Source organism: Callithrix jacchus, chromosome 12, assembly GCF_049354715.1.
Source record: "Callithrix jacchus isolate 240 chromosome 12, calJac240_pri, whole genome shotgun sequence".
Lineage (NCBI taxonomy): Eukaryota > Metazoa > Chordata > Mammalia > Primates > Cebidae > Callithrix > Callithrix jacchus.
The window spans coordinates 29,663,740-29,691,349 of record NC_133513.1 but is presented as its reverse complement, the minus strand read 5'-3'; the positions used below and the strand labels follow the sequence as shown (position 1 = coordinate 29,691,349).

The following is a 27,610-nucleotide window of genomic DNA, read 5'->3' as shown; positions in this document are numbered from 1 at the left end:
AACAGTTTGGTCCCTCTTGAAGGGAGAGGCAGAATTGTATTCACCCAGATTGGAAAATGAAAGCCAGATGGGCAGAGGCGCCCTCAGTCAGCACCTGCCCTGTCTCGCATTCTCCAGCCACACCCCAGTGCTGCCAGCTGGCTCCAAGGCAGAAACTGATGAGCGGGCAGGGAGCAGTGTGCCTTCAGCTGCAGCAGAGACAGCCCAGAGGACAAAATGAGAACCAGCTGCAGGGGCCCTTTAACTCTCAAGCCCCACCCCTGGGCCAGGCCTGGCTTGGCCTGCCGGGAAGTGATTCATCCCCAGGGCTGGGTGAGAGTTTTCCATCTCAGGCGTGTGTTGCAGCTAGCCGCACTTCTAGATGTGAGTACGTGGTACTGGCCGCCCAAACCTCAAATCCGGCAGATCTTTGTATCCCTTGAGGCTGTCTTTAACCCTGTCCTGTTTTCAAGGGCCTTGCTTCTGCTGGAGGGCAGGGAAAACCTGAATCAGAGTTGGGAAGGAGGATGGGCGGTGGCTTTGCTTTGGGAGATTTCACTTTCCAATAATTGAAGTTTTCTGGGTTTTGAAGTAAAGGTAGATTAACTCACCAACACTGTTCCCCACTGCCCTGCAACTCTCGGGCCTCTGACTTCAGGGTTCCACATGGGACATCAGGTGGGCAACCTCAGTGTTCATTCAGACCCCATCTCAGAGCTACATCGGTGCTCGCTCTACTTACCTGCACTGTCCTGGGGACCTGGGCTCTGGCCTTTCACCTTGAGCCCCAAGAATGTGACCTGTCCACATTCAGGCCCCTTAACTCTGACAGAGGAGGCTTTCCTACTGCCCCAGCCGGATGTTGACCTCAGCCGATCATTCCGGAAGTCATTAGAGTGATTTCTAGAAGGCATAGAATTTGGTAACCAAGGTTCTTTCCCTTTTTGGGAGGATGTTTAGCTGTACCCACCAGGCTGAGATTCTGGGGATCTTAGAGCAGTCCCTTGGGTGGGGGTGATAGTGAGGCTGATGGCCCCTGTGTCCTCTGCTCCTTGCCTAGGTGACCCCTGGGTGATGGGGGAAAAGGCTGGCTGTCATGTGGGGTATGAGGTGGCTCTCCCAGAAACTCCCTTGGCACACACAGCACTGGGTTGGCCCTGGGGTGTGGCTGTTTGGACAGGATAGCCCACTATAGCCTTGAGCAGGTAGGGAGGCCACCTTGAGAGGGTGGCCCAGAGACAGCCTGAGAGCTCCATGGTAACAGGGTGCTCAGGTTACCTTGGGTGTTGCCCTCCCAGGTTCTAGGGGAACAGAGGCTGGGCACTGGCCCGGGTTACAGAAAACACCTTTGAACTGCCATTGGCGCCATCTGGGAAAGTACCCAGCCCCACCCAGTTCCTCTAGTCCTTGTTCTTGGTTTAGAATCTTCCTGTTTCTGCCTGAAAAGCCACTGCCTCCTGGTTTGTGGTCTCTGCAGTCATGATGCCCAGAGCACACTTTGAGCTTCATCCTTTGATAACTGCGTGCTCTTGGGCAAGTTTCTTAACTTTCAGGCTCTTGTGAGGATAGCATGAGTTAATTGAGGCCTGACAGATTAAGCTCATGGTAAGTGGGAGCTATTACTTGGGGGCGTTTGCCTAGAACACAGGGTCCAGAGGCTGTCTCCAGGAAACCTAGACCCAGTGGGTCAAAAGTGAGGCCTGCAAAAAGCAGCAGGAGTGGGGTTAAGAATTCCAGCCCAGGGCTGGGCATGGTGACTCAGGCCTGAAATCCCAGCACTTTGGGAGGCCCAGGTGGGAGGATGGCTTGAGGCCAGGAGTTGCAGACCAGCCTGAGCAACATGAGGAGACCTCCGTCTCTTGTTTGTGTGTGTCGGCGGGGGGGTTGTTCTTTAAAAAAAAAAAAATGATAATAATTCCAGCTCAGTCCCACGATTAGACAACTTTAGAAAATATTGCTGTAGATGAGGGGTTCTGAAGCTTGGTTCGTGGGTCGTATCATATCCAGTTGGTTCTTGCCTCTGGTGACTGGTGTTAATTGGCAGGAATGGGGGGAGGGAGAACAAGTGGAGGTCTGGGCTGGCCTAGCTGTTCTGTCTCCCCCTTACCTCCTGAAGGTCACCAGGCTGTTCCCCCTCCCACAAAGTGGCCCAGTTGGGCTGGAGCTCAGATCCGATTTCCTTGGGAAGAGAAGTTCCTAAAACTGTGGCTTTTTAAAAAAGCAATTTATGTGAGACAGATTCGCAATTTCCATTAATGATCTCCTAAAGCGGGTAAACCAGGAAGCTGCTGGGTGAAAATAGGCTGTTGGTAATTCCTGAGTCATGTGACTCATTCTCTAAATAGACTAGAATATTTAACTTAAATCAGCGAGGAGAAACTCCATGAAGTTGTGTTCCTGTTTATACCAAACTTTACGTGCCTTTTCCTAAACCTGAAGCTGTGGGAGGTCTGGGGACAAGGCTGGGTCACCGACCTCACCTCCAACCTCTGGACTGCGCGGACCAAGAGCCCTGGGGTTGGGGATAGAGGAGGCTGCTTAGACCTGGGTAAGTGAATGGGCTGGAAGAAAATAAGTACAGTTCCCTGCCCTTGAGCAGCCTGCAATCTGAGCTGTGTGTTTTTGTTTTTGAGACAAGAATCTCAGTCTGTCGCCCAGGCTGGAGTGCAGTGGGGCAATCTCAGCTCACTGCGACCTCTGCCTCCTGGGTTCAAGCAATTCTCTTGCCTCAGCCTCCTGAGTAGCTGGGTCTATAGGTGCCCACTACCACACCTAGCCAATGTTTTGTATTTTTAGTAGGGACAAGGTTTTACCACGTTGGCCAGGCTGGTCTCGAACTCCTGACCTCAGGCAGTCTGCCCACCTTGGCCTCCAAATGTGTTGGGATTACAGCCACCGTGCCCAGCCTGGAACAGATCTTTATCCTCCTTCCAGGTCCTACTGTGCATCAGAGACCCTCTATCCTCTAATACCTCTGATTTCAGGAAGCAGTCATTTTTTTTTTCTTTTCTTTTTTTTTTTTTTTTGAGATGGTCTCAAAAAAAAAAGTGCATTGAGAGTGCATGCACTCTGTTGTCCAGGTTAGAGTGCACTTGTGGGTACCATTTACGGTTCACTGCAGCCTTGACCTTCCTCCTCCCACCTCAGCCTCCAAAGCAGCAGGGACCACAGGTGTGTGCCACCATACCTAGCTAGTTTTTTTTTTTTTTTTTTTTGAGGTGGAGTTTTGCTCGTTACCCAGGCTGGAGTGCAATGGTGCGATCTCGGCTAACCGCAACCTCTGCCTCCTGGGTTCAGGCAATTCTGCCTCAGCCTCCTGAGTAGCTGGGATTACAGGCACGCACCACTATGCCCAGCTAATTTTTTGTATTTTTGGTAGAGACGGGGTTTCACCATGTTGACCAGGATGGTCTCGATCTCTTGACCTAGTGATCCACCCGCCTCGGCCTCCCAAAGTGCTAGGATTACAGGCGTGAGCCACCGAGTCCGGCTACCTAGATAGTATTTTTTTATGATTTTGGTAGCGACGGGGTCTTCCTGTGTTGCCCAGGCTGGTCTTGAACTCCTAGTGTCAAGCGGTCTTCCCACCTTGGCCTCCCGAAGTGCTGGGATTACAGGCGTGAGTCACCAGGCCTGGTCAACAGTCGCTTTTATTACTCACTTCACTGGAGAGGAAAGCTCAGAGGCTAGCAAGTGGCCCGGGAGCATGCTCCCAGTGCTAAAAACTGCTGGAGTGACATTCTTCCACTGGCTCTCAATCCTGGCTATATGTTAAGAGTCAGAGGGGAGAACTTTTAAAAATTGCAGTGCTTGAACCTCACCCAGTCCAATTAAACAGAATCACCAGAGATGGATGGCTTTAAAAAAGATCTCCAGAAAGCTGGGCACTGCAGCTCATGCCTGTTATCCTAGCCCTTTGGGAGGTTGAGGTGGGTGGATCACTTGAGGTCAGGAGTACAAGACCAGCCTGACCAACATGGTGAAACCCCATCTCTTCTAAAAGAGAAATCGGAAATTAGCTGTGTGTGGTGGTGTACGCCTGTAATCCCAGCTACTTGGGAGGCTGAGGCAGGAGAATTGCTTGAACCCAGGAGGCGTAGGTTGCAGTGAGCCAAGATGTTACCATTGCTCTCCAGTCTGGGCAACAAGTGCGGAACTCTATCTCAAAAAAAAAAAATTTCCAGATGAGTCGTGTGTAGCCTGGGCCGTGAGTCTCTGCTTTAGACCAGAGCTGCTCAGACTTTTAACATGTGTGCAAGTCGTTGGTGGTCAAGTTATAATGCTGAGGATTCAGTGGCTTTGGGGTGGGGCCTGAGGCTGCATTGCTAACAAGCCTCCAGGTGGTGCCACTCTGCTCACTGCAGACGCCGTAGGCAGTGTGGTCACTGGTCAATTGCTAGTTAAGACTCACTATGGGCCAGTTGTGGTAGCTCATGCCTGTAATCCTAGCACTTTGGGAGGCTCAGGGAGGCAGATGAGCTCAGGAGTTTGAGACCACCCTGGGGATGACATGGTGAAACCCCATCTCTACTAAAATACAAAAAATTAGCCAGGCTTGGTGGCATGTGCCTGTAATTCCAGCTACTGGGAGGCTGAGGCATGAGAATTACTTGAATCCAGAAAACAAAACCAAACCAAACAACAACAAAAGAATTGCTTGAATCCGGGAGGTAGGTGGATGTTGCAGTGAGCCGAGATCGTGCCACTGCACGCCAGCTTGGGTGACAGAGTGAAAGTCTGTCTTTAAAAAAAAAAAAAAAAAAACTCACTGTATCAGCTACTCACAGTTGACCCTGAAGATTTCTGGGAAGTAGTGACTCATGACTTATTTATTAAGTTTTGCTATAAGTAGCAGAAGTTTACTTTTGAGTCAAGAGTCTGTGATCCAGTTTACTTTTTTTTTTTTAAGAAAAAAGAAGTAGGGCCTTGCTGTGTTGCCCCAGCTGGTCTTGAACCCCTGGCCTCAAGCCATCCTCCCACCCTCAGCCTCCCAAAGTGTTGTGATTACCGGTGTGAGCCACCCCTCTCAGCCAGGAGCCCCTCTTTTAACTAGATGACGAACCTGGTTTCTGCTTTGGACAGGCTATTTAGTTCTCTGCCCATTTAGCCTCATGGTGGGAGAGACGCTGGTGGGATTTTGGGAGAAAGCTGGCTGTGGTTCTTGCAGGAGCCTCACGACACCTGAGGGAGGTGTGATCAGGCAGGACTGGCGTCTACACTGAGACTCAACTAGGACAGGCCTCAAAAGCAGGGACTGAAGGGAGATGGGTTGGTGAGTGGATTTGGGGAGTTGGGGCCAAGCCTGAGGGCTGGGCAGAATCTTTCAAAGGTCAACGCAGTCCATGCCATTGTCTTTAGAGGGCCCTGATCTATTGGAAGTAAAATGCTCTAACTGCACATGCCATCTGGAAGGAAACTACAAAAACCTAAATCTGAGACTTGTCAGGAACGTGCTGCTGAGTCAAAGGGTTTCCCTGGCTCACCTCCATGGATGGCGAGGGTAGAAGGCAAGACCTGTCCTGGCTGAACCTGGCAGGTGGTCTAGGCAGAAGGCTCAGGTTTGGGGTATGGCAGGTGGGCAGTCAGGGAGGTGAGGTGGGGTCCCAGTACCAATGCAGGGGCAGTTGGCGAGGGCTTGGCCTCAGAACAAGGCAGGAGTCCAGCCATGAGGATGACTTGCTAAGTCACCGGGCTGAGCTGGGCGCGGCACTCAGCCCCCCTGACTGGGCCCAGCTGGGGCAGCAGATGGTGAAGCGGCCTCAGCTGTGGGGGGTATGGGGGGGGTCATCAGTCAATGAGCCAATGGAGGCTGTTCCCGGAGCCCGCTTCCAACCTTGCATGGCCTTCTAGAGTTCAGATCTTCCCTGGGGGGGCCTCAGAGCCCTGTCCGTACCTCCGCTCAGAGCCCCAGCCTTCCTCTTCTCCCATCTGGTTTCCTGGCCAGGTTTCTGCCCTGCAGAGAACCCACCAAGGGAGCAGTGGAAAAAGCTTCGCTTGGCAGTGAAGCCCCTACTTGCTGTTCCATCCCTGCAGCTGGGATGAAACAAGACTTGCCACTGACAAGTAAACAACCGAGGCTTAAACCAGCATGCCAGGTCAGGTGGGGAGCCCCAGGCACTGGTTACATTCCCTAGATCCCACACTGGATAGGAAAGTTGGGCCTCAGGCACTCTTCCCTCCTCTGCAGTCAGACAATGTGGATGAAGAGCCAGGCTCTGTTACGAGTGCTTTATGTGCTCTGTTGATGATGTTATCTATTCTCATTTTGTAGATGAGGAAATAGGCAAGGGTGGTCAAGGGACTTGTCCAAGATCACCGATACCATAATGGTGAGATCCAAGATTCAGGCATCCTGGCTGGGCACGGTGGCTCCACCTGTAATCCCAGTGCTTTTGGAAGCTAAGGCTGGATGATGACTTAAGGCTAGGATTTTGAGACCAACCTGGACAACAAAGACCTTACACCTACAAAAAATTAAAAATTAGCTAGGTGTGGTCATATGTACCTCCAGTCCCAGTTACTCGGGAGGCTGAGATGGTCCCTTGAGCTGAGGAGTTCAAGGCTGCAGTCAGCCATGATTACACCACTGCACTCCAGCCTGGGCAACAAAGAGACCTTATCCTCCCCTCCCCCTCTCCAAAAAAAAAAAAGTCCAGATCCAGGCAGTCCCAGCCCTCTGGACTCTAGGAAGTTCTCTTTCTAGAACTGCGCCCAGTATTGTAGAGCAACTGGGGAGTGAAATCAAAGCTGAGCAGGACGGGTCAATAGGAAGAAAAGACAAGGTCCCCTTAAGCGTGGTGAGAGGAGGGCCGGGTGTGGTGGCTCACGCCTGTAATCCCAGCACTTTGGGAGGCCGGGGTGGGTGGATAACAAAGTGGGGAGTTTGAGACCAACCCAACCAACATGGTGAAACCCCATCTCTACTGAAAATACAAAAATTAGCCAGGCATGGTGGTGTGTGCCTGTAGTCCCACCAACTCCGGGGAGGCTGAGGCAGGAGAATCGCTTGAACCCAAGAGGTGGAGGTTGCAGTGAGCGGAGATCACGCCACCACACTCCTGCCTGGGCAACAGAGCAAGACTTGTCTCAGAAAAAAAAAAAAAGTGGGAACTGACTGTTAGACAAGCCACCCTCCTACAAATGAAGGGAAAGTAACTGAACAAAAATGAGCAACAGAAAAGTATCAAGTTCAGATCTCATACAAAGTTGCAAGATGAAAGACTGAGCAGCAGTCTGCCTGTGGTGTGGAGTGTGCCAGGAAAACATCCAAACTGTAACCTCTTTCAAAATGAGGGAAGGCAGTAAGGAAGCAATATAAAAGCATGGAAACCGCCCATCAGAGTTGTAAGCCCTGGCAGTCCAGTTCAGAATGGATGCCCCTAATGATGGGACCATGATGCCTCTCTAGAAAGAAAGGACCAGGCGTTCCACCGGGCTTCTAGTCCCAGTAGTACCACTAACTTGCTGTGTGGCCTTGAAGGATTCATTGTCCCTATCTGGATCTCAACTATTTAGAACTCCATTGTCCAGTATGGGATCAACCAGCCATGTTTGGCAATTTAAATTAAAATCACCTGGGTGTAGTAGCGCACACCTCTAATCCCAGCACTTTAGGAAGCTGAGGCGGGAGGATTGCTTGAGCACAGGAGTTCGATACCAGCCTAGGCAACATAGTAGGATCTCATCTCTGCAAAAAAAAAAAAAAAGAAAAAATTAGCTAGGCCTGGTGGCACGTACCTCTAATCCCAGCTAATTGGGAGGCTGAGGTGGGAGGATTGCTTGAGCCTGGAGGTTGAGGCTGCAGTGAGCCATGATTGTGCCACTTCACTCCTGCCTGGGCAACAGAACAAGATCTTGTCTCAAAAAATAATTTAGAAATTTATTTCCTCAGATGCACCAGCCACATTTTATTTTTTCCAAGATGGAGTATTGCTGAGTTCCATCCGGGATCCCTCTCATGAGCGGTGGGCCAGGTCTTCACATTCACCCCAGGATTACTGAAAAAATAGGAACGGGAGTGGGGGTATAGACACAGCTCATGCAAACATTTCCTTGTGTTTGTTTGCTATGGCTGAATCCTAGCCACTGCACTACCTGAGGCATACAGATGTTCTTTGGCTATGGGCTGATGTTTGAATACAGCTGGGGCCTCAGCATTCTCAAAGCCTGTGAACAGGCAGAGCCGCTGCCTGTTACATGCTGGACAAGGCCACGTCACTGTCTCTGTGGCTCCCCACTCTCCCAGCTTGCTGTACTTCTCCACCTTAGGGACTGGGAGTGCCTTGATCTGAAGCCCTTTGCAGTGCTGGTAGCAGTGTAGGGGAAGTAGTTGATGGGAGTGAGGGAACAGAATGGGCAAGGAAGCCTGGATCTTTGTGGCTCACTGCATCCAGCAGTTCTTGGCAAAGGTGTGGTCAGGATAGGCTGTGTCATCTTGGGTGGGGTGAAGACAGGGAGCAGTGGCATGCAGATACGGACAGGGAATAGTGTGGTAGCCTGGCTGGAGAAGGTAGGGCCATATCCCACTGAGGGCCTGTCTCCAGACTCATGCCTGCCCCAGCCCAGGCTCCCCAGTCTCATCCTGTGTCCTCTCCCCTACCTGCCAGTCATCTTCTGGTGAGCTCTGGGCTTAGGAGTCACCATGGCAACTGAAGAGTTCCTCATCCGCATCCCCCCATACCACTACATCCATGTGCTGGACCAGAACAGCAATGTGTCCCGTGTGGAGGTCGGGCCAAAGACCTACATCCGGCAGGACAATGAGAGGTGGGTGTTGGGGAGACTCGGGGCTGTGGGGAAGAATCAGGCCAGTGGGGGCCTGTGAGTCTGGCTGGCGTGATCATCCTTTTCCTCCTCCCTGTTCCTAAGCAGGAGTGGCCCTCACTTGGGTGATAGAAAAGTTTCTCTCATTTGGTGTCCCCTGTGGTAGTGGAGACCTGGTCCCCGGTCCTCACGCCTCACATCTCTTCTCATCTTCCTGCAGGGTACTGTTTGCCCCCCTGCGCATGGTGACCGTCCCCCCACGCCACTACTGCACAGTGGCCAACCCTGTGTCGCGGGATGCCCAGGGCTCAGTGCTGTTTGATGTCACAGGGCAAGTTCGGCTTCGCCACGCTGACCTCGAGATCAGACTGGCCCAGGACCCTTTCCCCCTGTACCCAGGGGAGGTGCTGGAAAAGGTACGTGGCTTCCTCACTCCCTCTGCCCCACCCTACCTATGCTTCACCTGCCTTGGGCTCTGGACTGCCTTTTAAAAAAAAAAAATTTTTTTTCAAGATGCTGTTAATTTTTTTTTTTTTAGGCAGCATTTTGCTCTTATTACCCAGGCTGGAGTGCAATGGCATGATCTCAGCTCACTACAACTACTGCCTCCTGGGTTCAAGCAATTCTCCTGCCTCAGCCTCCCAAGTAGCTGGGATTATAGGCACCTGCCACCACACTCGGCTAATTTCTGTAGTTTTGGTAGAGACAGGGTTTTACCATGTTGGCCAGGCTGGTCTCAAACTCCTGACCTCAGGTGATCTGCCCTCCTTGGCCTCCCAAAGTGCTGGGATTACAGGTATGAGCCACTGCACCCGGCCTGTACTGCCTTCTTAAGGGGAAACAAACCAAGGCAGTGGGAGGGGTGGGCAGAGACACTTGCCGGCTCTCACCAGGGGTGGAATTGAACTGCCTGTACTTGCCCACCTCCAGCCACCCCTGTCCTGCACACATGTCCCAAACACAGCTGCTGCTTTTCTGAGAACTGTCAGCCCATCTCATCCACTAATTTCCCAGGCTCCAGAGCCTGCCAGAAGTGCCCAGCCAGTCTGGCATTAAATAACATGTGCCAAGGTTAAGCACTTCATTCACCCAGTGCCAGACACTGGTGGGCAGTGCCAAAGCAGCAGTGACAAGCCCAGGCCTGGGCTGTGCCTGTTCTAGGAGAAGCCATCACAGGCCTGAACCTGCAGCCAGCCTCTTGTCCCCCTTGGCCTCAGGCCTGGGCCTGAGCAGGTGAGCGTCCCTCCTTTATTCCCTTACCTGTTCTCCCATCTTTACCTTCTGGCCATTCAATGATTTTTTACTGACTTTACTAACCTGCGCTGCTTGCTCCTGAATGCATAATGGCAGGAACTGGGGAGCTTTTAGAGACATTCATGTCCACTTAGGTGCGGACAGTTTTGGGGAAGAAGCGTGTGTGGAGAGAGAAAATGAAGAATGATTAAGATGATACCCCTTAAGGAATCCAAGTAAAGAGTATATAGATATTTTCATACTTTTTTTTTTTTTTTTTTGAGACTGGATCTCCTCCTGTTGCCTAGACCGGAGTGCAGTGGAATGATCAGAGCTCACTCAGCCTTGATCTCCCAAGGATCCTTGTGCTCAAACGATCCTTCCATCCTTGTTCTCCCAAAATTCTGGGATTAAAGGCGTGAGCCCCCATGACCTGACTAAGCTTTCATTTTAAAGAATACTTTCGGCCGGGCACAGTGGCTCATGCCTGTAATCCCAGCACTTTGGGAGGCTGAGGTGGGTGGAATACTTGAGGTCAGGAGTTCAAGACCAGCCTGGCAAACATGGCGAAACCCCATTGCTACTAAACATACAACAATTAGCCAGGTGTGGTGGCCTGCACCCGTAATCTCGGCTACTCAGGAGGCTGAGGCATGAGAATCCCTTGAACCTGGAGGCAGAAGTTGCAGTGAGCTGATATCATGCTACTGCACTCCAACCTGGGTGACAAAGTAAGACTCTGTCTCGAAAAAAAAAAAAAAAAAAATAAGCTGGTAGTAGTAACATACACTTGTAATCCCAGCTACTCAGGAGGCTGAGGCAGGAGGATCACATGAGCCTGGAAGGTTGAGGCTGTTGTGAGCCATGGTTATACCACTGCAGTCCAGCCTGGATCTGGATGACACAGACCCTGTGCCCCCTCCCCCCCAAAAAAGCCAGCTCTTCCTTTGAGCCCCAGTTTCAGTTCAAAGGGCCTTCTCTAACTTCTCCTTCATCTGAACACCTGAAGAACCTCTCACCCTGAGAGTATCTGTAGTCTGCTGGGACAGAATGGTTGGCATCTGTATGTTATCACTCTGCTGGAACCTAAACTTCATGAAGATGGGATATGTTCTCGCCACCACAACCAGGGTGCCCTGTAGGAAGGGGGTAAGCAGGGAAAGGCGCTCAGAGCAGCAAGCCTCCACCCTGCTCTCTAGCCAGTGTGTGGCCAGTGGGTGGAGTGGGGTCGCTCTGCCCACTCCTCCAGCCTGGGACCAGCCTCATCAGAGTCAGGCGCAGGGCAGACTTCACTCAAGACCAGAGTTCAAGTCTTGATTCTGTTTCTCACTAGCTATGTAATCTTGGTCATGTCTTCTGATCTTTTATTTTATTTTTTTTGAGACAAGGTCTTGCTCTGTCTCAAAAGAGACAGACTGGAGTGCAGTGGTACAGTTGTAGCTCACTGAAGCTTTAACCTCCTGGGCTCAAGTGATCCTCCTGCCTCAGCCTCCCGAGTAGCTGGGATTACAGGTGTGGACCACCATGCCTGGCTAAATTTTTTTTTGTAAAGATGGGGTCTTGCTATGTTGTCCAGGCTGGTCTTGAATGTCTGAGCTCAAGTGATCCTCCTACCTCAACCTCCCAAAGTGCTGGGATGACAGGCGAGAGCCACCATGCCCGGCCTCTATCCTGGTCTTATTTCAGGACATGCAGAGATGGATGCTGTGGACCTGCCTCCAGAGCATCAGGTGTGGCCCTGGTGTCACAGCACTGACTGTTCTGTGTCACCACCTTCTTCCCCACTAGGACATCACACCCCTGCAGGTGGTTCTGCCCAACACTGCCCTCCATCTGAAGGCGCTGCTCGATTTTGAAGATAAAGATGGAGACAAAGTGGTGGCCGGAGACGAGTGGCTCTTTGAGGGACCTGGTAAGTTCTGTCTCCGCGGAGCCTAAGTTGGGGTCAGGGGCTCCCTGCCTTCCTGCCATAGCCCTGATACCTTCTGACCATCACCTTCCACGTCCTCTTCCCTCCCCAGGCACGTACATCCCCCGGAAGGAAGTGGAGGTTGTGGAGGTCATTCAGGCCACCATCATCAGGCAGAACCAGGCTCTGCGGCTGAGGGCCCGCAAGGAGTGCTGGGACCGGGACGGCAAGGAAAGGGTGACAGGTGGGGCACCAAGGGGCGATGACGGCAGGTGGGCAGGAGGGACCCCCACTGCAGGGAAAACATGGGAAAGTTGAGGAAAGCCTCCTGTAGCCCCAGAGAGGTGCTTTCCTGGTATCTCTTTAAAGCTGTTAAGGGCTGCCCACTGCCGTTCTTTCCCCACCCCTGCTTTATGCTGTTTCCACTTGGGTCGGAAAACGTGACCATGATCGTGGGGCCTGAAGTGGCTTTTTCTTTCCCCACCTTCACCGTGAGCTGTGGGTGGTGGCCATGTGTTATTTGATTCTGGATCAACAGAGCACATGTTTAAATACAGTTGACAAATGTAGGCCAGCAGGTACGGTGGCTCACACCTGTCGTCTCAGTACTTTGCCTAGGTGGTGGATTGCTTGAGCCCAAGAGCTCAAGACCAGCTTGAGCAACACAGTGAGACCCCGTCTCTACAAATAATTTAAAAATTAGCCGGGCATTGTGGCATGTGTCTGTAGTCCCAGCTACTTGGAAGGCTGAAGTGGGAGGATTGCTTGAGCCTAGGAGGTGGAGGCCGCAGTGAGCTGTGATTGCACCACTGCACTCCATCCTGGGCAACAGAGGTACTACCTCGAGCCACTACCCTTGTCATTTTCTGTATAACAAAACTGGGACGCAGAATGCAGGTTGCTTGCCCTGGGTTGTGACCAGGCAGGGCAAGGCTGGGACCTGCATCCAGGCACTCTGGCTTCCCCAGTAAACCCAAGGACATCCACAGCTCTACCAGAGGCAGTTCTGCTGCCCGTTTTAGGAGAAGGACAAAGTTGGTCTTTGGAGCTTAGAGAAGGCAAAGCACGCTGTCCACATAGCGCAACTTGGGCCTCTTAGGAAGGTTTATAGACCAGGTGCGGTGGCTCACGCCTGGAATCCCAGCACCTTGGGAGGCCAAGGTGGATGGATCACTTGTGGCTGGGAGTTTGAGACCAGCTTGGGCAAGATGGTGAAATCCCATCTGTACAAAAAATACAAATATTAGCCAGGCATTGTGGCGCGTGCCTGTAATTCTAGCTACTCAAGAGGCTGAGGCTTGAGAATCAGTTGAACTCAGGAGGCTGAGGTTGTTGCAGTGAGCTGAGATCGCAGCCTGGGTGACAGAAGGAGACTCTGTCTCAAAAAAAAAAAGGCTTTTAAAATTCAACTGGGGTGGGAGTTTGTTTTCCTCTGGCTTCAAAAGAGTGAATAAGAGGACTACAATCGGGACCTTGAGCCTGGGCCAGTGGTGTCTCTTTGCCAATGAAATCTGCCAACCCCTTGAGTCTAGGCTGTGGGAGTCAGGTGGGGAGCAGGCTGGGGGACCCTCGTCGTTTACCCTCCACTCTCGGCCCAGGGGAAGAATGGCTGGTCACCACAGTGGGGGCGTACCTCCCAGCGGTGTTTGAGGAAGTCCTGGATTTGGTGGATGCCGTGATCCTTACAGAAAAGGTTGGTGCTCAGGGGGCTGTGGTTTAAGGGACCTGGGGCTGGGGAACCTTCTGAGAGGCAGAGAATGGTGGCAGGATGGCATGAGAGTAAAAGAGAAGCAATAATTTTAGGGTCACTTAAAAAAATTTCAGAGATCAGATTACCCAAGGAGTATTCTAGATCATCTGAAGGGTTAAATAGTCCTTCCTGGGCTACGCAAAGTGGCTCGAATCTGTAATCTCAGCAATTTGGAAGGCTGAGAGGGGAGAATCACTTGAGGCCAGAAGTCTGAGACCAGCCTGGACAACATGGTGAGAACTCACCTCTACAAAAAATTTTAAAACTAGTTGGGTGTAGTGGAGCGTGCCTATAATCCCAGCTACTCCAGAGGCTGAGGCAGGAGAATTGCCTAAACCCGGAAGGCAGAGGTTGCAGTGAGCCGTGGTCATGCCACTGCACTCTAGCCTGGGAGACAGAGCAAGACTCTGTCTCAAAAAAAAAAAAGCTGGCCGGGCGCAGTGGCTGACGCCTATAATCCTAACACACTTGGGGAGGCCAAGGTGGGTGGATCACCTGAAGTCAGGAGTTTGAGACCAGACTGGCTAACATGACAAAACCTTTTCTCTACTAAAAATACAAAAGTTAGCCAGATGTGGTGGTGCGTGCCTGTAATCCCAGCTACTCTGGAGGCTGAGGCAGGAGAATCGCTTGAACCCAGGAGGTGGAGGTTGCAGTGACCCAAGATCGTACCATTGCACTCCTGCCAAGGCAACAAGAATGAAACTCCGACTCAAAACCAAAAAATAAAAAAAAGCCCTTGATTGGTAGAAATTTTCTCTGAGACCTGGGAGCATTTGGTGGCTAATGGGACTCGCAGATCCCCTGAAGTTGGAGGCAGGTCACTCAAATACCCAAATCTTGCTCTGCAGACAGCCCTGCACCTCCGGGCTCGGCGGAACTTCCAGGACTTCAGGGGAGTGTCCCGCCGCACTGGGGAGGAGTGGCTGGTGACAGTGCAGGACACGGAGGCCCACGTGCCAGATGTCCACGAGGAGGTGCTGGGGGTTGTGCCCATCACCACCCTGGGCCCCTGCAACTACTGTGTGATTCTGGACCCCATCGGACAGGATGGCAAGAATCAGCTGGGGCAGAAGCGTGTGGTCAAGGTGAGGACCCGGCCCCCACCCCCCACCACCACACAGAGGATGACCCTGGGAGGTGAATGCCCTCGAGTAGCACGAGACCCTCTGCCCTTTCTCCCTTCTTTCCTTCAGACGCACGTTCTAGGAACACCTTCTGTGTCTTTGCATGCTTAGTTCTCACGCGCCTGGGACACTGGCCCATTTGATTCCTGGCAGTCTCCAACTTACCCTTCAGACCTGAAGTTACTTCCCCTTCTGGGAAGGTCTTCTGGCTGCCCCCCAGCCCAAGACCCTGAAACTCTGATACAGTCGTGTGTCACTTAACAATGGGATGCATTCTGAGAAATGGTCGTTAGATAATTTTGTCTTTGTGCAAATGAGTGCACTTATGTAAACCTAGATGGCACAGCCTACTATACACCTAGGCTAGATGACGTAGCCTGCCCCGAGGCTGCCCACCTGCGCAGCATGTGACTGTCCTGAATACTGCAGGCAGCTGAACACAATGGTAAGTACTTGTGTATGTAACCATAGAAAAGGTACTGTAAAAATACAGTATAAGGCCAGCTGCAGTGGCTCATGCCTGTAATCCCAGCACTTTGGGAGGCTGACGCAGGTGGATCACTTGAGGTCAGGGGTTTCAAACCAGCCTGGCCAACATCGGGAAATCCCGTCTCTACTAAAAATGCGAAAGCGTGCTGGGTGTGGTGGTACACACATGTAATTCCAGTTACTTGGGAGGCTGAGGCACAAGAATTGCTTGAACCCAGGAAGTCGAGCCTGCAGTGAGCCAAGATTGTGCCGTTGGACTCCAGCCTGGGTGACAGAGGGAGACTGTCTCAAAAAAAAAAAAAAAAACAAAAAAACCCCAAAGCTCCATTATAATCTTACGGGACCACCATGTGCAGTCAGTAGTGGCCTGAATTAGCACGTGGTGACTATTTCACATCTTTTATGTTCTGGTATTCGCTTCGCTTTGTCATCTCTTGTAAAACAAAACTCTGTGTGTACCCTCTCCCACCCCATACCGCATCCCCTCTCCGAACTATATGTGGGATTACCAGGAGTTGCCAAACTCATTCTGTAAAGGGGGCTGGATGGTAGATATTCCAGGCTCCATGAGTCATTTCCGTGGAAGTTCTTCCACTCGGCTGTTACGTCCAGAAAGCAGCACGGGCAGTACGTAAACAAGTGAGTACTGCTGCATTCCTGGAATATTTCATTTGCAAAAAACAGGAGGCAGGAAAAGTAGAAATAGGCCGGGGTTAGTGGCTCCCACCTGTAATCCCAGCACTTTGTGTGGCTAAGGTTGGCGGATCACCTGAGGTCAGGAGTTGGAAACCAGCCTGGCCAACATGGCGAAACCCTGTCTCTACTAAAAATACAAAAAAATTATCTGGGTGTGGTATCAGGTGCCTGTAATCCCAGCTACTCTGGAGGCTGAGGCAGGAGAATCACTTGAACCCGGAAGGTAGAGGTTGCAGTGAGCCGAGATTGCACCGCTGCACTCCAGCCTGAGTGACAGAGTGAGACTCTGTCTAAAAAAAAAAAAAAAAAAGAGTAGAAATAACCCAAATGTACACCATTTAACGAATAGATAAAAAATTGTGGCATATCCATACAATGGAATATCATTCAGTCATAAAAAAGAAATGGCAGGCCAGGCACAGCAGCTCATGACTATAATCCCAGCTCTTTGAGAGGCCGAGGCAGAGGATTACTTGAAGCCAGGAGTTAGAGACTAGCCCTGGGTAACATAGCGAGACTCCATTTTTACTTTTTTTTGGAAACAATCTCACTCTGTCACCCAGGCTGGAGTGCAGTGGCGTGATCTGGGCTCACTGCAACCTCCGCTTCCTGGATTCAAGCAATTCTCCTGCCTCAGCCCCACAAGTAGCTGGGATTACAGGTGCCTGCCACCACGCCCAGCTAATTTTTGTGTTTTTAGTAGAGATGGGGTTTCACCATGTTGGCCAGGCTGAGCGAGACCCCACTTTTACAAATATTTTTAAAAACTGGCCAGGCATGGTGGCACACTGGTAGTCTCAGCTACTTGGGAGGCTGAAGTGGGAAAATTACTTAATTCCAGGAAGTGGAGACCATACTGTGCCACTGTACTCCAGCCTGAGGCAACAGAGTGAGATCCTGTCTCTAGGAAAAAGAAAACAACGAAATGACATAATTTTATGTGCTACAACATGGATTAAAATTGATAAACATTATAATAAGTGAAAGAAGCTGGCTGGGCGTGGTGGCTCAAACCTGTAATTCTAACAGTTTGGGAGGTGGAGGCAGGCAGATCACCTCAGGTCAGGAGTTCAGACCAGCCTTGCCAACATGGTGAAACCCCATCTCTACTAAAATACAGAAATTAGCCAGGCATGATGGCGGGTACCTGTAATCCTAGCTACTCAGGAGGCTGAGGTAGAAGAATCGCTTGAACTGGGAGACAGTGGTTGCAGTGAGCCAAGATCGCACCACTGCACTCCAGCCTAGGTGGCTGAGCAAGACTCTGTCTCAAAAAAAAAGAAAAAAGCCAGACATCAAAACCACATGTTGCATGATTCCATTAATATGAAATGTCCAGAATAGGTAAATAAAGAAAATAGACGAGTGTTGGGTGGGGAGTAGCAGTAACTTCTACTAGGTACAGGATTTCTTTTCAGGGCGATGATGAAAATATTCTAGACTTACATAGTAGTGATGGGCGGACAACTTCGAGCATCATAAAACAACTGAATTGTATACTCTAGATGGGAAAATTTCATATGTGGATTATAGCTCAATAACATTTTTAAAAAAACAGGCGGTGCTGGGCATGGTCGCTCATGTCTATAATCTTAGCACTTTGGGAGGCCAAGGCAGGTGGACTGCTTGAGCCCAGGATTTTGAGACCAGCCTAGGCAACATGACAAAACCCCGTCTCTACCAAGCACACAAAAATTAGCTGGGTGTGGTGACACACATCTGTAGTCTCAGCTCCTTGGGAGGCTGAGGTAGGAGGATTGCTTGAGCGTGGAAGGCTGAGGCTACAGTGAGCTGAGATGGTGCCACTGCACTCCAGCCTGGACAGCAGAGCAAGACCCTATCACACCCCCCAAAAAAAGAAAAAAGCGGAATCCAGATTTGGCCTGAAAACCAGAAGTTGTCAAGCCTTAGGTTACACCCTCTCTAGAAAACAAAGCATGGGAGAAAGGAGAAAAAAGAGGTTGATTTTTAATGGTTTAGCTTGTGTGGACCTGACAGTTTATGGAATCTTTCAAGGACACATTTGACCAGATGAGATCTGGCAGGCATTGCATAGAGCTTCACCGTATTATGATGTGGGGGTGGGTGTGCTTCTGGGGCTCCTGTCCTCCACACAGGCCTGAGACAGCACAGGGCTGGGGAGGTGCCATCTGAGGCATCTGCAAGCCTAAAGGCACTGGTGCTAACCTCTTGTCTCTCCATTAGGGAGAAAAGTCTTTTTTCCTCCAGCCAGGAGAGCGACTGGAACAAGGCATCCAGGATGTGTACGTGCTGTCAGAGCAGGAGGGGCTGCTGCTGAGGGCCCTGCAGCCCCTGGAAGAGGGGGAGGATGTGGAGAAGGTCTCACGCCAGGCTGGGGACCACTGGCTCATCCGCGGACCCCTGGAGTATGTGCCATCTGCCAAGGTGGAGGTGGTGGAGGAGCGCCAGGCCATCCCTCTAGATGAGAACGAGGGCATCTATGTGCAGGATGTCAAGACCGGAAAGGTAATGGCTGGGGGTGGGCGGCAGTGCTGCCACGTGGCTGTGGCATTGGCCTTGGTGGTGGCTTCCTCTGGGCACCTGGGAGAGGTGGGTAGGAACTTCAGCAGATGGAGAGCCGCATCAGGTAGGCTGTCTGGTCGGGGGAGGGCACTCCGTGGAGTATTTGCCATCCTTCTGCCTTAAATATCTTGTTTGAAGTGTTAGAACCAGCCGGGTGCAGTGGCTCACTACTGTAATCCCAGCACTTTGGAAGGCCAAGGTGGGTGGATCACCTGAGGTCAGGAGTTCAAGACCAGCCTGGCCAACAAGGTGAAACCCCATTTCTACTAAAAATACAAAAACGAGCCAGGCATGGTGGTGGTCCGGGTAGTCTTAGCTGCCCGGGAGGCTGAGGGAGGAGAATTGCTTGAATCTAGGAGGCAGAGGTTGCAGTGAGCCGAGATCACACCACTGCACTCTGGTCAGGACAACAGAGTGAGACTCCATCTTAAAAATAAAAGGCCGGGCGTGGTGGCTCAAGTCTGTAATCCCAGTACTTTGGGAGGCCGAGGTGGGTGGATCACAAGGTCAAGAGATCAAGACCATCCTGGTCAACATGGTGAAACCCCATTTCTACTAAAAATACAAAAAATTAGCTGGGCATGGTGGTGCATGCCTGTATTCCCAGCTACTCGGGAGGCTGAGACAGGAGAATTGCTTGAACCCCGGAGGTGGAGGTTGCCGTGAGCTGAGAACGCGACATTGCACTCAAGCCTGGGTAATGAGCGAAAACTCCGTCTCAAAAAAAAAAAAAAGAAAAGAATAAAAAAAAAGTTAGAACCTCCCCTAAGAAGACAAGCAGGGATTTAGGACAGGGACCCTGTCTCACAGCAGACCTGGTCCCCAGCATAAAGGTCTAATGGAGTGGCCAGGGAAAGAAGGACCTCCTCCCCTTTGCCCATATGCCAGTAGAATCTTTCATTTTTGCTACTTCACCTAAAACCTTGACCTTGATTTCACCTTGGGCCACATCTCCAACCTTCTCTAAGAATCCAAGCTGGAAGTCCAGCTGGGAACCCAAGGGAGTGTCCGTGTACATGGCCTACTTCACAGTCCCTGGGGTGCCCTCCAAACTGCCCCTTGAAGGAAGATTCTTTTTTTTTTTTGAGATGGAGTCTCACTCTGTTGCCCAGGCTGGAGTGCAGTGGCACTATCTTGGCTCACTGTAACCTCTGCCTCCTGGGTTCAAATGACTCTCCTGCCTCAGCCTCTTGAGTAGCTGGGACTATAGGCATCTGCCACCATGCTTGGCTAATTTATTTTTAGAATAGACAGGGTTTCACTGTGTTGCCTAGCTGGTTTCAAACTCCTGAGCTCAGGCAGTCCACCCACCTCGGCCTCCCAAAGTACTAGGATTACAGGCATGAGGCCACTGCACCTTGCCAGAAAATTCTAGAAATAACATTGAGCACCTTCTCTGTGCAAGGGTTGTTGGAGGTAGATGTGGGAGATGTCATCCACCCTTCCACCCCTGGAGGTAGCCACTCTCAAGTCTACTTGACAGAGGAGGAAACTGAAGCCGTAGGGGTGAGGTAGTTAGCCCACCACGACAGGGTCAGCAGATGGCAAACGCGGGGTGGACCCTGCCCTCCCCACGGAGGCCATGTTTAACCTTGCGCCACACTTTCCCTGGATGGGCTGTGCTTCGGGACCAGTGGACGGGTCTTCCTCCCTTCCACCCTCACTGGCAGCATCCCTCCCTGTCCTCACCCCAAGGTGCGGGCTGTGATCGGAAGCACCTACATGCTGACGGAGGATGAAGTCCTGTGGGAGAAGGAGCTGCCTCCCGGGGTGGAGGAGCTGCTCAACAAGGGGCAGGACCCTCTGGCGGACAGGGGTGACAAGGGCACAGCTAAGAGCCTCCAGCCCTCTGCGCCCCGGAACAAGACCCGCGTGGTTAGCTACCGTGTGCCCCACAATGCTGCCGTGCAGGTGTATGACTACCGAGCAAAGCGAGCCCGGTGAGCACTGGTGGGGCTGGGCAGGGTGTGGGGGCGGCTCTCCATGGGTCTGGCTCTGACCCCCAGCTCTCTCTGCAGTGTGGTCTTTGGGCCTGAGCTGGTGTCGCTGGGTCCTGAGGAGCAGTTCACGGTCCTGTCCCTTTCAGCCGGGCGGCCCAAGCGTCCCCACGCCCGCCGTGCGCTCTGCCTGCTGCTGGGGCCTGACTTCTTCACAGACGTCATCACCATTGAAACGGCGGATCATGCCAGGCTGCAACTGCAGCTGGCCTACAACTGGTAAAAACAGCGATCAGGGGGTGCACTACTGAAATCCCAGCACTTTGGGAGGCTGAGGTGGGAGGATCACTTGAGCCTGGGAGGTCCAGGCTACAGTGAGCTATGATGCCCCCACTATACTCCAGCCTAGGTGACAAAGCAAGACCCTATCTTAAACCAAACCGGGTGGGGAACAGTGGGTGAGGGCTCCTGCTGGATGCAGCCCAGGAACCCCAAGAAAAAGAGGTGCCTGCTCAAGTACAGGACACCTCCTTCAGTCCCGAGGTCAAGAGGGAACCCGGGAAGTCACGCAAATACAGGGAAGCGTGGGCTCACCTCCTGGGATCAGGACTCGGGGACCCAGGAGCAAGACACCACACAGTTAAGCTCCTTTCGTGCCTGCAGCCATGCTTAATGCCAGGCTGTTAAAAGATGCAAGGGACACACCCAGCGGAAGTGGGCGGTGCCAGCGGGCAATGAGAACACATGCTCTGAAACTGACCACCCTGGCCTGTGCCCCAGCCCTGCTGTTTGCAGCCTGTGGACCTGGGCAAGGGGCAGGGTGCGTTCCTCAGTTTCTCTATTAGTAACATGAAGAAAACAGCATTACTTCCTTCACAAAGCTGTTGAAAGGATGCAACGAGCATTAGAACAGTGCCCCAAATATGGTCAGAGCTCAATGGTAGCTATTAGGATTAGGTGAGATAAGTCATGACAGAAATAGTGTTCATGACCAGGGACAGTGCCCTGTGAACCCAGCACTTTGGGAGGTTGAGGCAGGAGGATTGCTTGAGGCTAGAAGTTTGAGACCAGGCTGGGCAACAAAAAAATTTTAAAAACTACCTCGGCATGGTAGCTGTCTGTAGACCCAACTACTTGGGAAGCTGAGGTGGGAGAATTTGAGGGTGCCCAGGAATTTGAGGGTGCAGTGAGCTATGATTATGCCGCTGCACTCCGGCCTGAACAACAGAGGGAGACCCTGTCTTAAAGGGAGGAAGGGAAAAAAAAAAGGAAAGAAAAGAAGCTAGGCATGGTGGCTCATGCCTGTAATCCCAGCACTTTGGAAGACCGAGGCAGGCAGATCACTTGAGGTCAAGACCAGCCTGGCCAATGTGGTGAAACCCTATCTCTACTAAAAATACAAAAATTAGCTGGATGTGGTAGTGGGCACCTGTAATCCTAGCTACCTAGGGGGCTGAGGCAGGAGAATCGCTTGAACCTGGGAGGTGGAGGTTGCAGTGAATCGCGATGATGCCACTGCACTCCAGCCTGGGAGACAGAGCGAGATTCTGTCTCCAAAAAGAATGTTTAACACTCCCAAGCATGTCCCTCACCTCTTAGCGGGAAGCAGCCAGTGCCCGGATGGCAGCGGACAGCTGCTGACATATACCCAGGCACTATAGCATCATAGTTGAGACAACAGGCCCCTGGGGCAGCTGCCTGCTTCGGCTTTCTGGTTTGCCACATGGTATATGGCCTTGGGGCAGTCACTTGACCTCTCTGGACCTCTACTTCCTCATCTGCAAAATGGGGGTGATGATCATTACCATCTCATAGGGTGGCTGAGTGGATTAAAGGAGAGCATGTGTTTTCTTAGGCCCTTGCCAGGCATGCATTAGCATTCACCATTGTGAGGCCCTGCCTGGCCATAGAGGGTGGGTGTTGAAGTTCTCCGAGAGTTGCTGGCCGGGTGTGATCACACCTGTAATCCCAGCAGTTTGGGAGGCTGAGATGGGAGGGTCGCCTGAGCCCAGGAGTTCAAGACCAGCCTGGTCAACATGGCAAGACCTTATTTCTTTAAAAAAAAAAAAAAAAGAGATTCTTAGGTGAAAGCAGTTTTTCCATTCTGGGCCTGTTTGTTCACAGGCACTTCGAGGTGAATGATCGGAAGGACCCCCAAGAGACAGCCAAGCTGTTTTCCGTGCCAGACTTTGTAGGTGACGCCTGCAAGGCCATCGCATCCCGGGTGCGGGGGGCTGTGGCCTCTGTCGCTTTCGATGACTTCCATAAGAACTCGGCCCGCATCATTCGCACTGCTGTCTTTGGCTTTGAGACCTCAGAAGCCAAGGGCCCCGATGGCATAGCCCTGCCCAGGCCCCGGGATCGGGCTGTCTTCCCCCAAAACGGGCTGGTGGTCAGCAGCGTGGATGTGCAGTCAGTAGAGCCCGTGGACCAGAGAACCCAGGACGCCCTGCAACGCAGCGTCCAGCTGGCCATTGAGATCACCACCAACTCCCAGGAAGCAGCAGCCAAGTGAGTGAGGCCGGGAGCCTGGCTGCCCATCATGCCCATGGCAGGCCACTGCCGGGACCTGGATAACCTGGTGTCCCCTATGGACTGCCTGCTGCCGTCCCCACCCCCAAGGATCTATTCCCTAGCTGACAGATCAGGTGACCCACTTAAAATGTGAAACAGGCTGGGTGCGCTGGCTCATGCATGTAATCCCAGCACCGTGGGAGGCCGAGGTGGGAAGATCACTTGGAGCCAGGAGTTTGAGGCTGCAATGAGCCATGATTGTGCCACTGCACTCCAGGCTGGGCAACAGGCCTGGGAGACAGACCCTGTCTCAAAAGAGAAAGGGGAAAAAAAAGGCATGTATCAGATGCAGCTCCTGCAGCCTCCCATCTTGCATGTGATAAAATGCAAACTCCTTCCTGTAGGTCCAGCCAGCCTCCCCTGATTTGCCTTCCACCCTCCCCCTTCCATGTTCCTCATCCCTGGAACGTGTTCCAGCCCCACTGGCTCCCTTCTGCTCCTTCAGAGCACAGCTTGGACCCACCTGAAGGCCTTTTGCACTGGCTGTTCCCGCTGCCCAGAAAGCTCCCCCGCCCCCGCCCCCGCCCACCAACAACCGGCCCCCAGCTCCCTTCTAGGCAGGCTCCTCCTTCTGGCTTCAGCCCAAAGCTCCCCGCCTTAGGCAGTCCTTTTCTTTCTCTCACAGCTGAATAGCACCCTCTTTGCCTGGTCTCTCCCACTTTGCTACCTTCAAAGTACTTGTCACTGTTTGAAATCCTCCTTGTGTGCTTTTTTCCCACTGGAAGGCAAGTGGTGTGAAAGCAGGGGCTGCGATGACACCTGCATTTTGCCAGGCCTAGAATGGCGCCATTCTGGGTTGAGTTGCTTGTCGAGTGCCTTCTAGGGGCCAGAGTCCATCCCGGGCACCGGTTTGGTTGGTGGTTGCTGCCCTTGGTGCTCCTGTTCCCGCTCCGGCCCATGCCAGCCTCTCACCTGCGCTCTGTCTCCTCCAGGCACGAGGCTCAGAGACTGGAGCAGGAAGCCCGCGGCCGGCTTGAGCGGCAGAAGATCCTGGACCAGTCAGAAGCTGAGAAAGCACGCAAGGAACTCTTGGAGCTGGAGGCTCTGAGGTGGGTTGAGAACTAGAGGAGGAGACTGGCAGGGGCTGAGGATCTTGAGACAGCAGCTGGTGGGCAGCACGCCAGGGTGGAGCATGGATAAGATGGTGCGCACCTGTGCATGGCTACAGCATAAGTCAAGGCTGTGGGAGGACTGGGCTGTCTCCCAGGTCTTACCTGACTGCTTCCTCCCCAGCATGGCGGTGGAGAGCACCGGGAACGCCAAGGCAGAGGCCGAGTCCCGTGCAGAGGCAGCCCGGATTGAGGGAGAAGGGTCCGTGCTGCAGGCCAAGCTGAAAGCAGAGGCCTTGGCCATCGAGACGGTGAGTGGGGGGGGATACATCCAGAAGGGGGTGGCCTTGAGGCCTGGAAAACCCCATTCCCTGCAGTCCCTGAGACTGTGTAGGATACCAGGTCCCCCAGCATAAAGCCCTATCCAAGTACTTTGTAGTTGACAAAGTCCTTTGCCTTGTAGGATTCCTTGACTCCACTCCTGGAAGGTAAGAATTAGAACACCCATTTTGCAGCTGAGTGCTCATGCACCGGCCACCATGGCACAGGCGTCATGTGTGCTTCACACGAATGACCTTACTTAATGCTTGAAATCCCATTAAGAGGCTGGGCATGGTGGCTCACACCTGTAATCCCAGCACTTTTGGGAGCCTGAGGCAGGCAGATCACTTGAGGTCAGGAGTTCGAGACCAGCTTGGCCAACATGGTGAAACCCCATATGTATTAAAAATACAAAAATTGGCTGGGTGCAGTGGCTCACCTCTGTAATCCCAACACTTTGGGAGGCCAAGGCGGGCGGATCACCTGAGGTTGGGAGTTTGAAACCAGCCTGACCAACATGGAGAAACTCTGTCTCTAATAAAAATACAAAATTAGCTGGACATGATGGTGCATGCCTGTAATCCGAGCTATTCGGGAGACTGAGGCAGGAGAATCACTTGAACCCAGGAGGTGGAGGTTGCAGTGAGCCAAGATCACTCCACTGCAGTCCAGCCTAGGCAAAAAAAAGTGAGACTCCATCTCAATTAAACAAAAATCCCATTAAGGTAGGTAGATGAGGGGCTGAGCCTTGGGCTCAGGAGCCCCACAGGTCACTAGTTAAACAGTGGAAGAGCTGGGACTCACACCTCACTGACTGCATGTTTCTAGCTCCATCCCTCTACCTCAGTTCCCTCGGGCTGGCTGGTAAGGGTGACTTGCTGGACAGTTCTGGGACCATGTGATCTAAAGGATGCTGATAATTTGAATGTCTCATGGGACTAACATGCTTGATAAGTAATTCATTCAGTGGATGGAGGGCTTTGGAGATGGTCGGATGATCTGGGTTCAGATTCTGCTCCGGCCAGGCACAGTGAGTGGCTCATGCGGGCAATCCCAGCACTTTGGGAGGCTGAGGTGGGAGGATCACTTGAGCCCAGGAGGTTGCAGCTGCAATGAGCTGTCCTGCCACTCCAGCCTGGGTGACAGAGCAAGACTTTGTCCCTAAAAAATAAAAACAAGGCTGGGCACAGTGGCTCATATCTGTAATCCCAGCACTTTGGGAGGCCGAGGCAGATGGATCACCTGAGGTCAGGAGTTGAAGACCAGCCTGGCCAACATAGTGAAAGCCTGTCTCTACTAAAAATACAAAAAAATTAGCTGGGCATGGTGGCATCCATGCTACTCAGGAGGCTGAAGCAGGAGAATCACGTGAACCCAGGAGGCAGAGGTTACATTGAGCCAAGATCGCACCACTAGACTCCAGCCTGGGCAACAAGATCAAAACTCCATCTCAAAAATAAGTAAATAAAAATAAATTTAAAAAGAGGCCCAGTGTGGTGGCTCATGCCTGTAACCCCAGCACTTTGGAAGGCTGAGGTGGGAGAATCATCTGAGGTCAGTTTGAGAGCAGTTCAAGACCAGCCTGGGCAACACAGCAAGACCTCCTCTCTACCACAAAAAAAAAAAAAAAAAAAATTAATTGGCTGGCTGTAGTGGCATGTGCCTATAGTCCCAGCTACCCAGGAGGCTGAGGCAGGAGATTCCTTTGAGCCCAGGAGTTCCAGGCTGCAGTGAGTCCTGATCTACATTCCAGCCTGGGTCAAAAAATAAAGAATGGTGGATTTTTTCCCCTTTCAGGAGGCTGAGCTCCAGCGGGTGCGGAAGGTCCGAGAGCTGGAACTGGTTTATGCCCGGGCCCAGCTGGAGCTGGAGGTGAGCAAGGCTCAGCAGCTGGCTGAGGTGGAGGTGAAGAAGTTCAAGCAGATGACAGAGGCTCTGGGCCCCAGCACCATCAGGGACCTTGCTGTGGCTGGGCCTGAGATGCAGGTGAGAGTTGGGGAAGGCAGGGAGGGGAAGGTGTGTTGCTTTCAGGACCAGCCTTGCAACCAGGAAGGCAGAATCAAGGGGGAAAACACAACATCTGGAAAGATGGTGGGTGGGGGAAGGAGGGGTGAGAAACCTGTCCCTGCATCTCGAGTTGTTCATGCAGTGTCACGCTGCATCAGTGTCAGGCACTATACTAGACCTAGCAGTGAGCCGAGGCTCCCAAGGAGACAGGAAATGGATGGGGCACCAGTCTGTGACAAGAGTTTCCAAGGCAGTTGAACAGGGTGATCAGATGCAGGGGAGGTGACCCTTCAAACCCGCTGACTTAAGAAGAATCACTCTGCAGCTTGGCTCCCTAGAGAGGCAGCCAAGGAGCTGAGAGAAGTGGTCAGGGTTTGACGCCCATCTTCTCAACTTCCTCCTCTTCTCACCCTCCAGGTCAAACTGCTCCAGTCCCTGGGCCTGAAATCAACCCTCATCACCGATGGTTCCACTCCCATCAACCTCTTCAACACGGCCTTTGGGCTGCTGGGGATGGGGCCCGAGGGTCAGCCCCTGGGCAGAAGGGTGGTCAGTGGGCCCAGTCCCGGGGAGGGCATATCCCTTCAGTCTGCTCAGGCCCCCAAAGCTCCTGCAGATAACCACGTGGTGCCTGTACTGCACCCCTGACCAATAAATGGACATTTTTGGGCATTTAAAATTTAAACGCTTTTCTCTTGTCTGATGTTAATTGGGGTCCCAAGGGAGCTTAATGGTGGAGAGGGGAGGTGCCCCTGACATCTTTTTTTTTTCTTTTTTAGAGACTGAGTCTCATTCTGTCACCCAGGCTGGAGCGTAATGGTGTGATCTCTGCTCACTGAAACCTCCGCCTCCCAAGTTCAAGTGATTCTGCCTCAGCCTCCCAAGTAGCTGGGATTACAGATGCGTGCCACCATGCCTGGCTAATTTTTTTTTTTTTAGTAGAGATGGGGTTTCACCATGTTGGCCAGGCTGGTCTCGAACTCTCAACCTCAGGTGATCCACCTGCCTTAGCTTCCCAAAGTGCTGGGATTACAGGCTTGAGTCACCATGCCTGGCTGACATATCTAGATAGTTACAGGAGACTGTTCTCTGTAAAGGGGAGAGGACCCCAAGGCAGGGGGAGGATGAACTGGAAGTCACCCAGTAGGAATGTGGCCCGAAAGCCTTGTGCACTGAGTAACTGTTGGCTTCCTAGAGCCCCGGTAGGGGCGATGATGCCACAGGCAGGGGCC

General features: G+C 52.3%; 1 protein-coding gene across 3 annotated transcripts; it reads left to right on the top strand.

Moving 5' to 3' along the window:
* The first annotated feature begins 304 nt into the window (after positions 1-304).
* On the top strand, positions 305-27,063 carry MVP (major vault protein). 3 transcript variants are annotated; one of them, XM_009009417.5, is made up of 15 exons: positions 305-363; positions 8,586-8,745; positions 8,963-9,158; positions 11,764-11,887; positions 11,997-12,128; positions 13,483-13,577; positions 14,486-14,722; positions 18,152-18,433; positions 20,186-20,430; positions 20,509-20,706; positions 22,552-22,938; positions 23,934-24,050; positions 24,235-24,361; positions 26,169-26,357; positions 26,796-27,063. In XM_009009417.5, exons 2-15 carry the CDS (start codon positions 8,621-8,623, stop codon positions 27,024-27,026), a joined length of 2,685 nt encoding a protein of 894 aa, XP_009007665.2. In that variant the 5' UTR covers positions 305-363; positions 8,586-8,620; the 3' UTR covers positions 27,027-27,063. The 3 variants fall into 3 exon arrangements, with proteins under 3 accessions (XP_009007665.2, XP_009007666.2, XP_009007667.2); XM_009009418.5 differs by lacking the exon at positions 305-363 and adding an exon at positions 1,411-1,584; XM_009009419.5 differs by lacking the exon at positions 305-363 and adding an exon at positions 2,347-2,527.
* Positions 27,064-27,610: the final 547 nt, after the last annotated feature.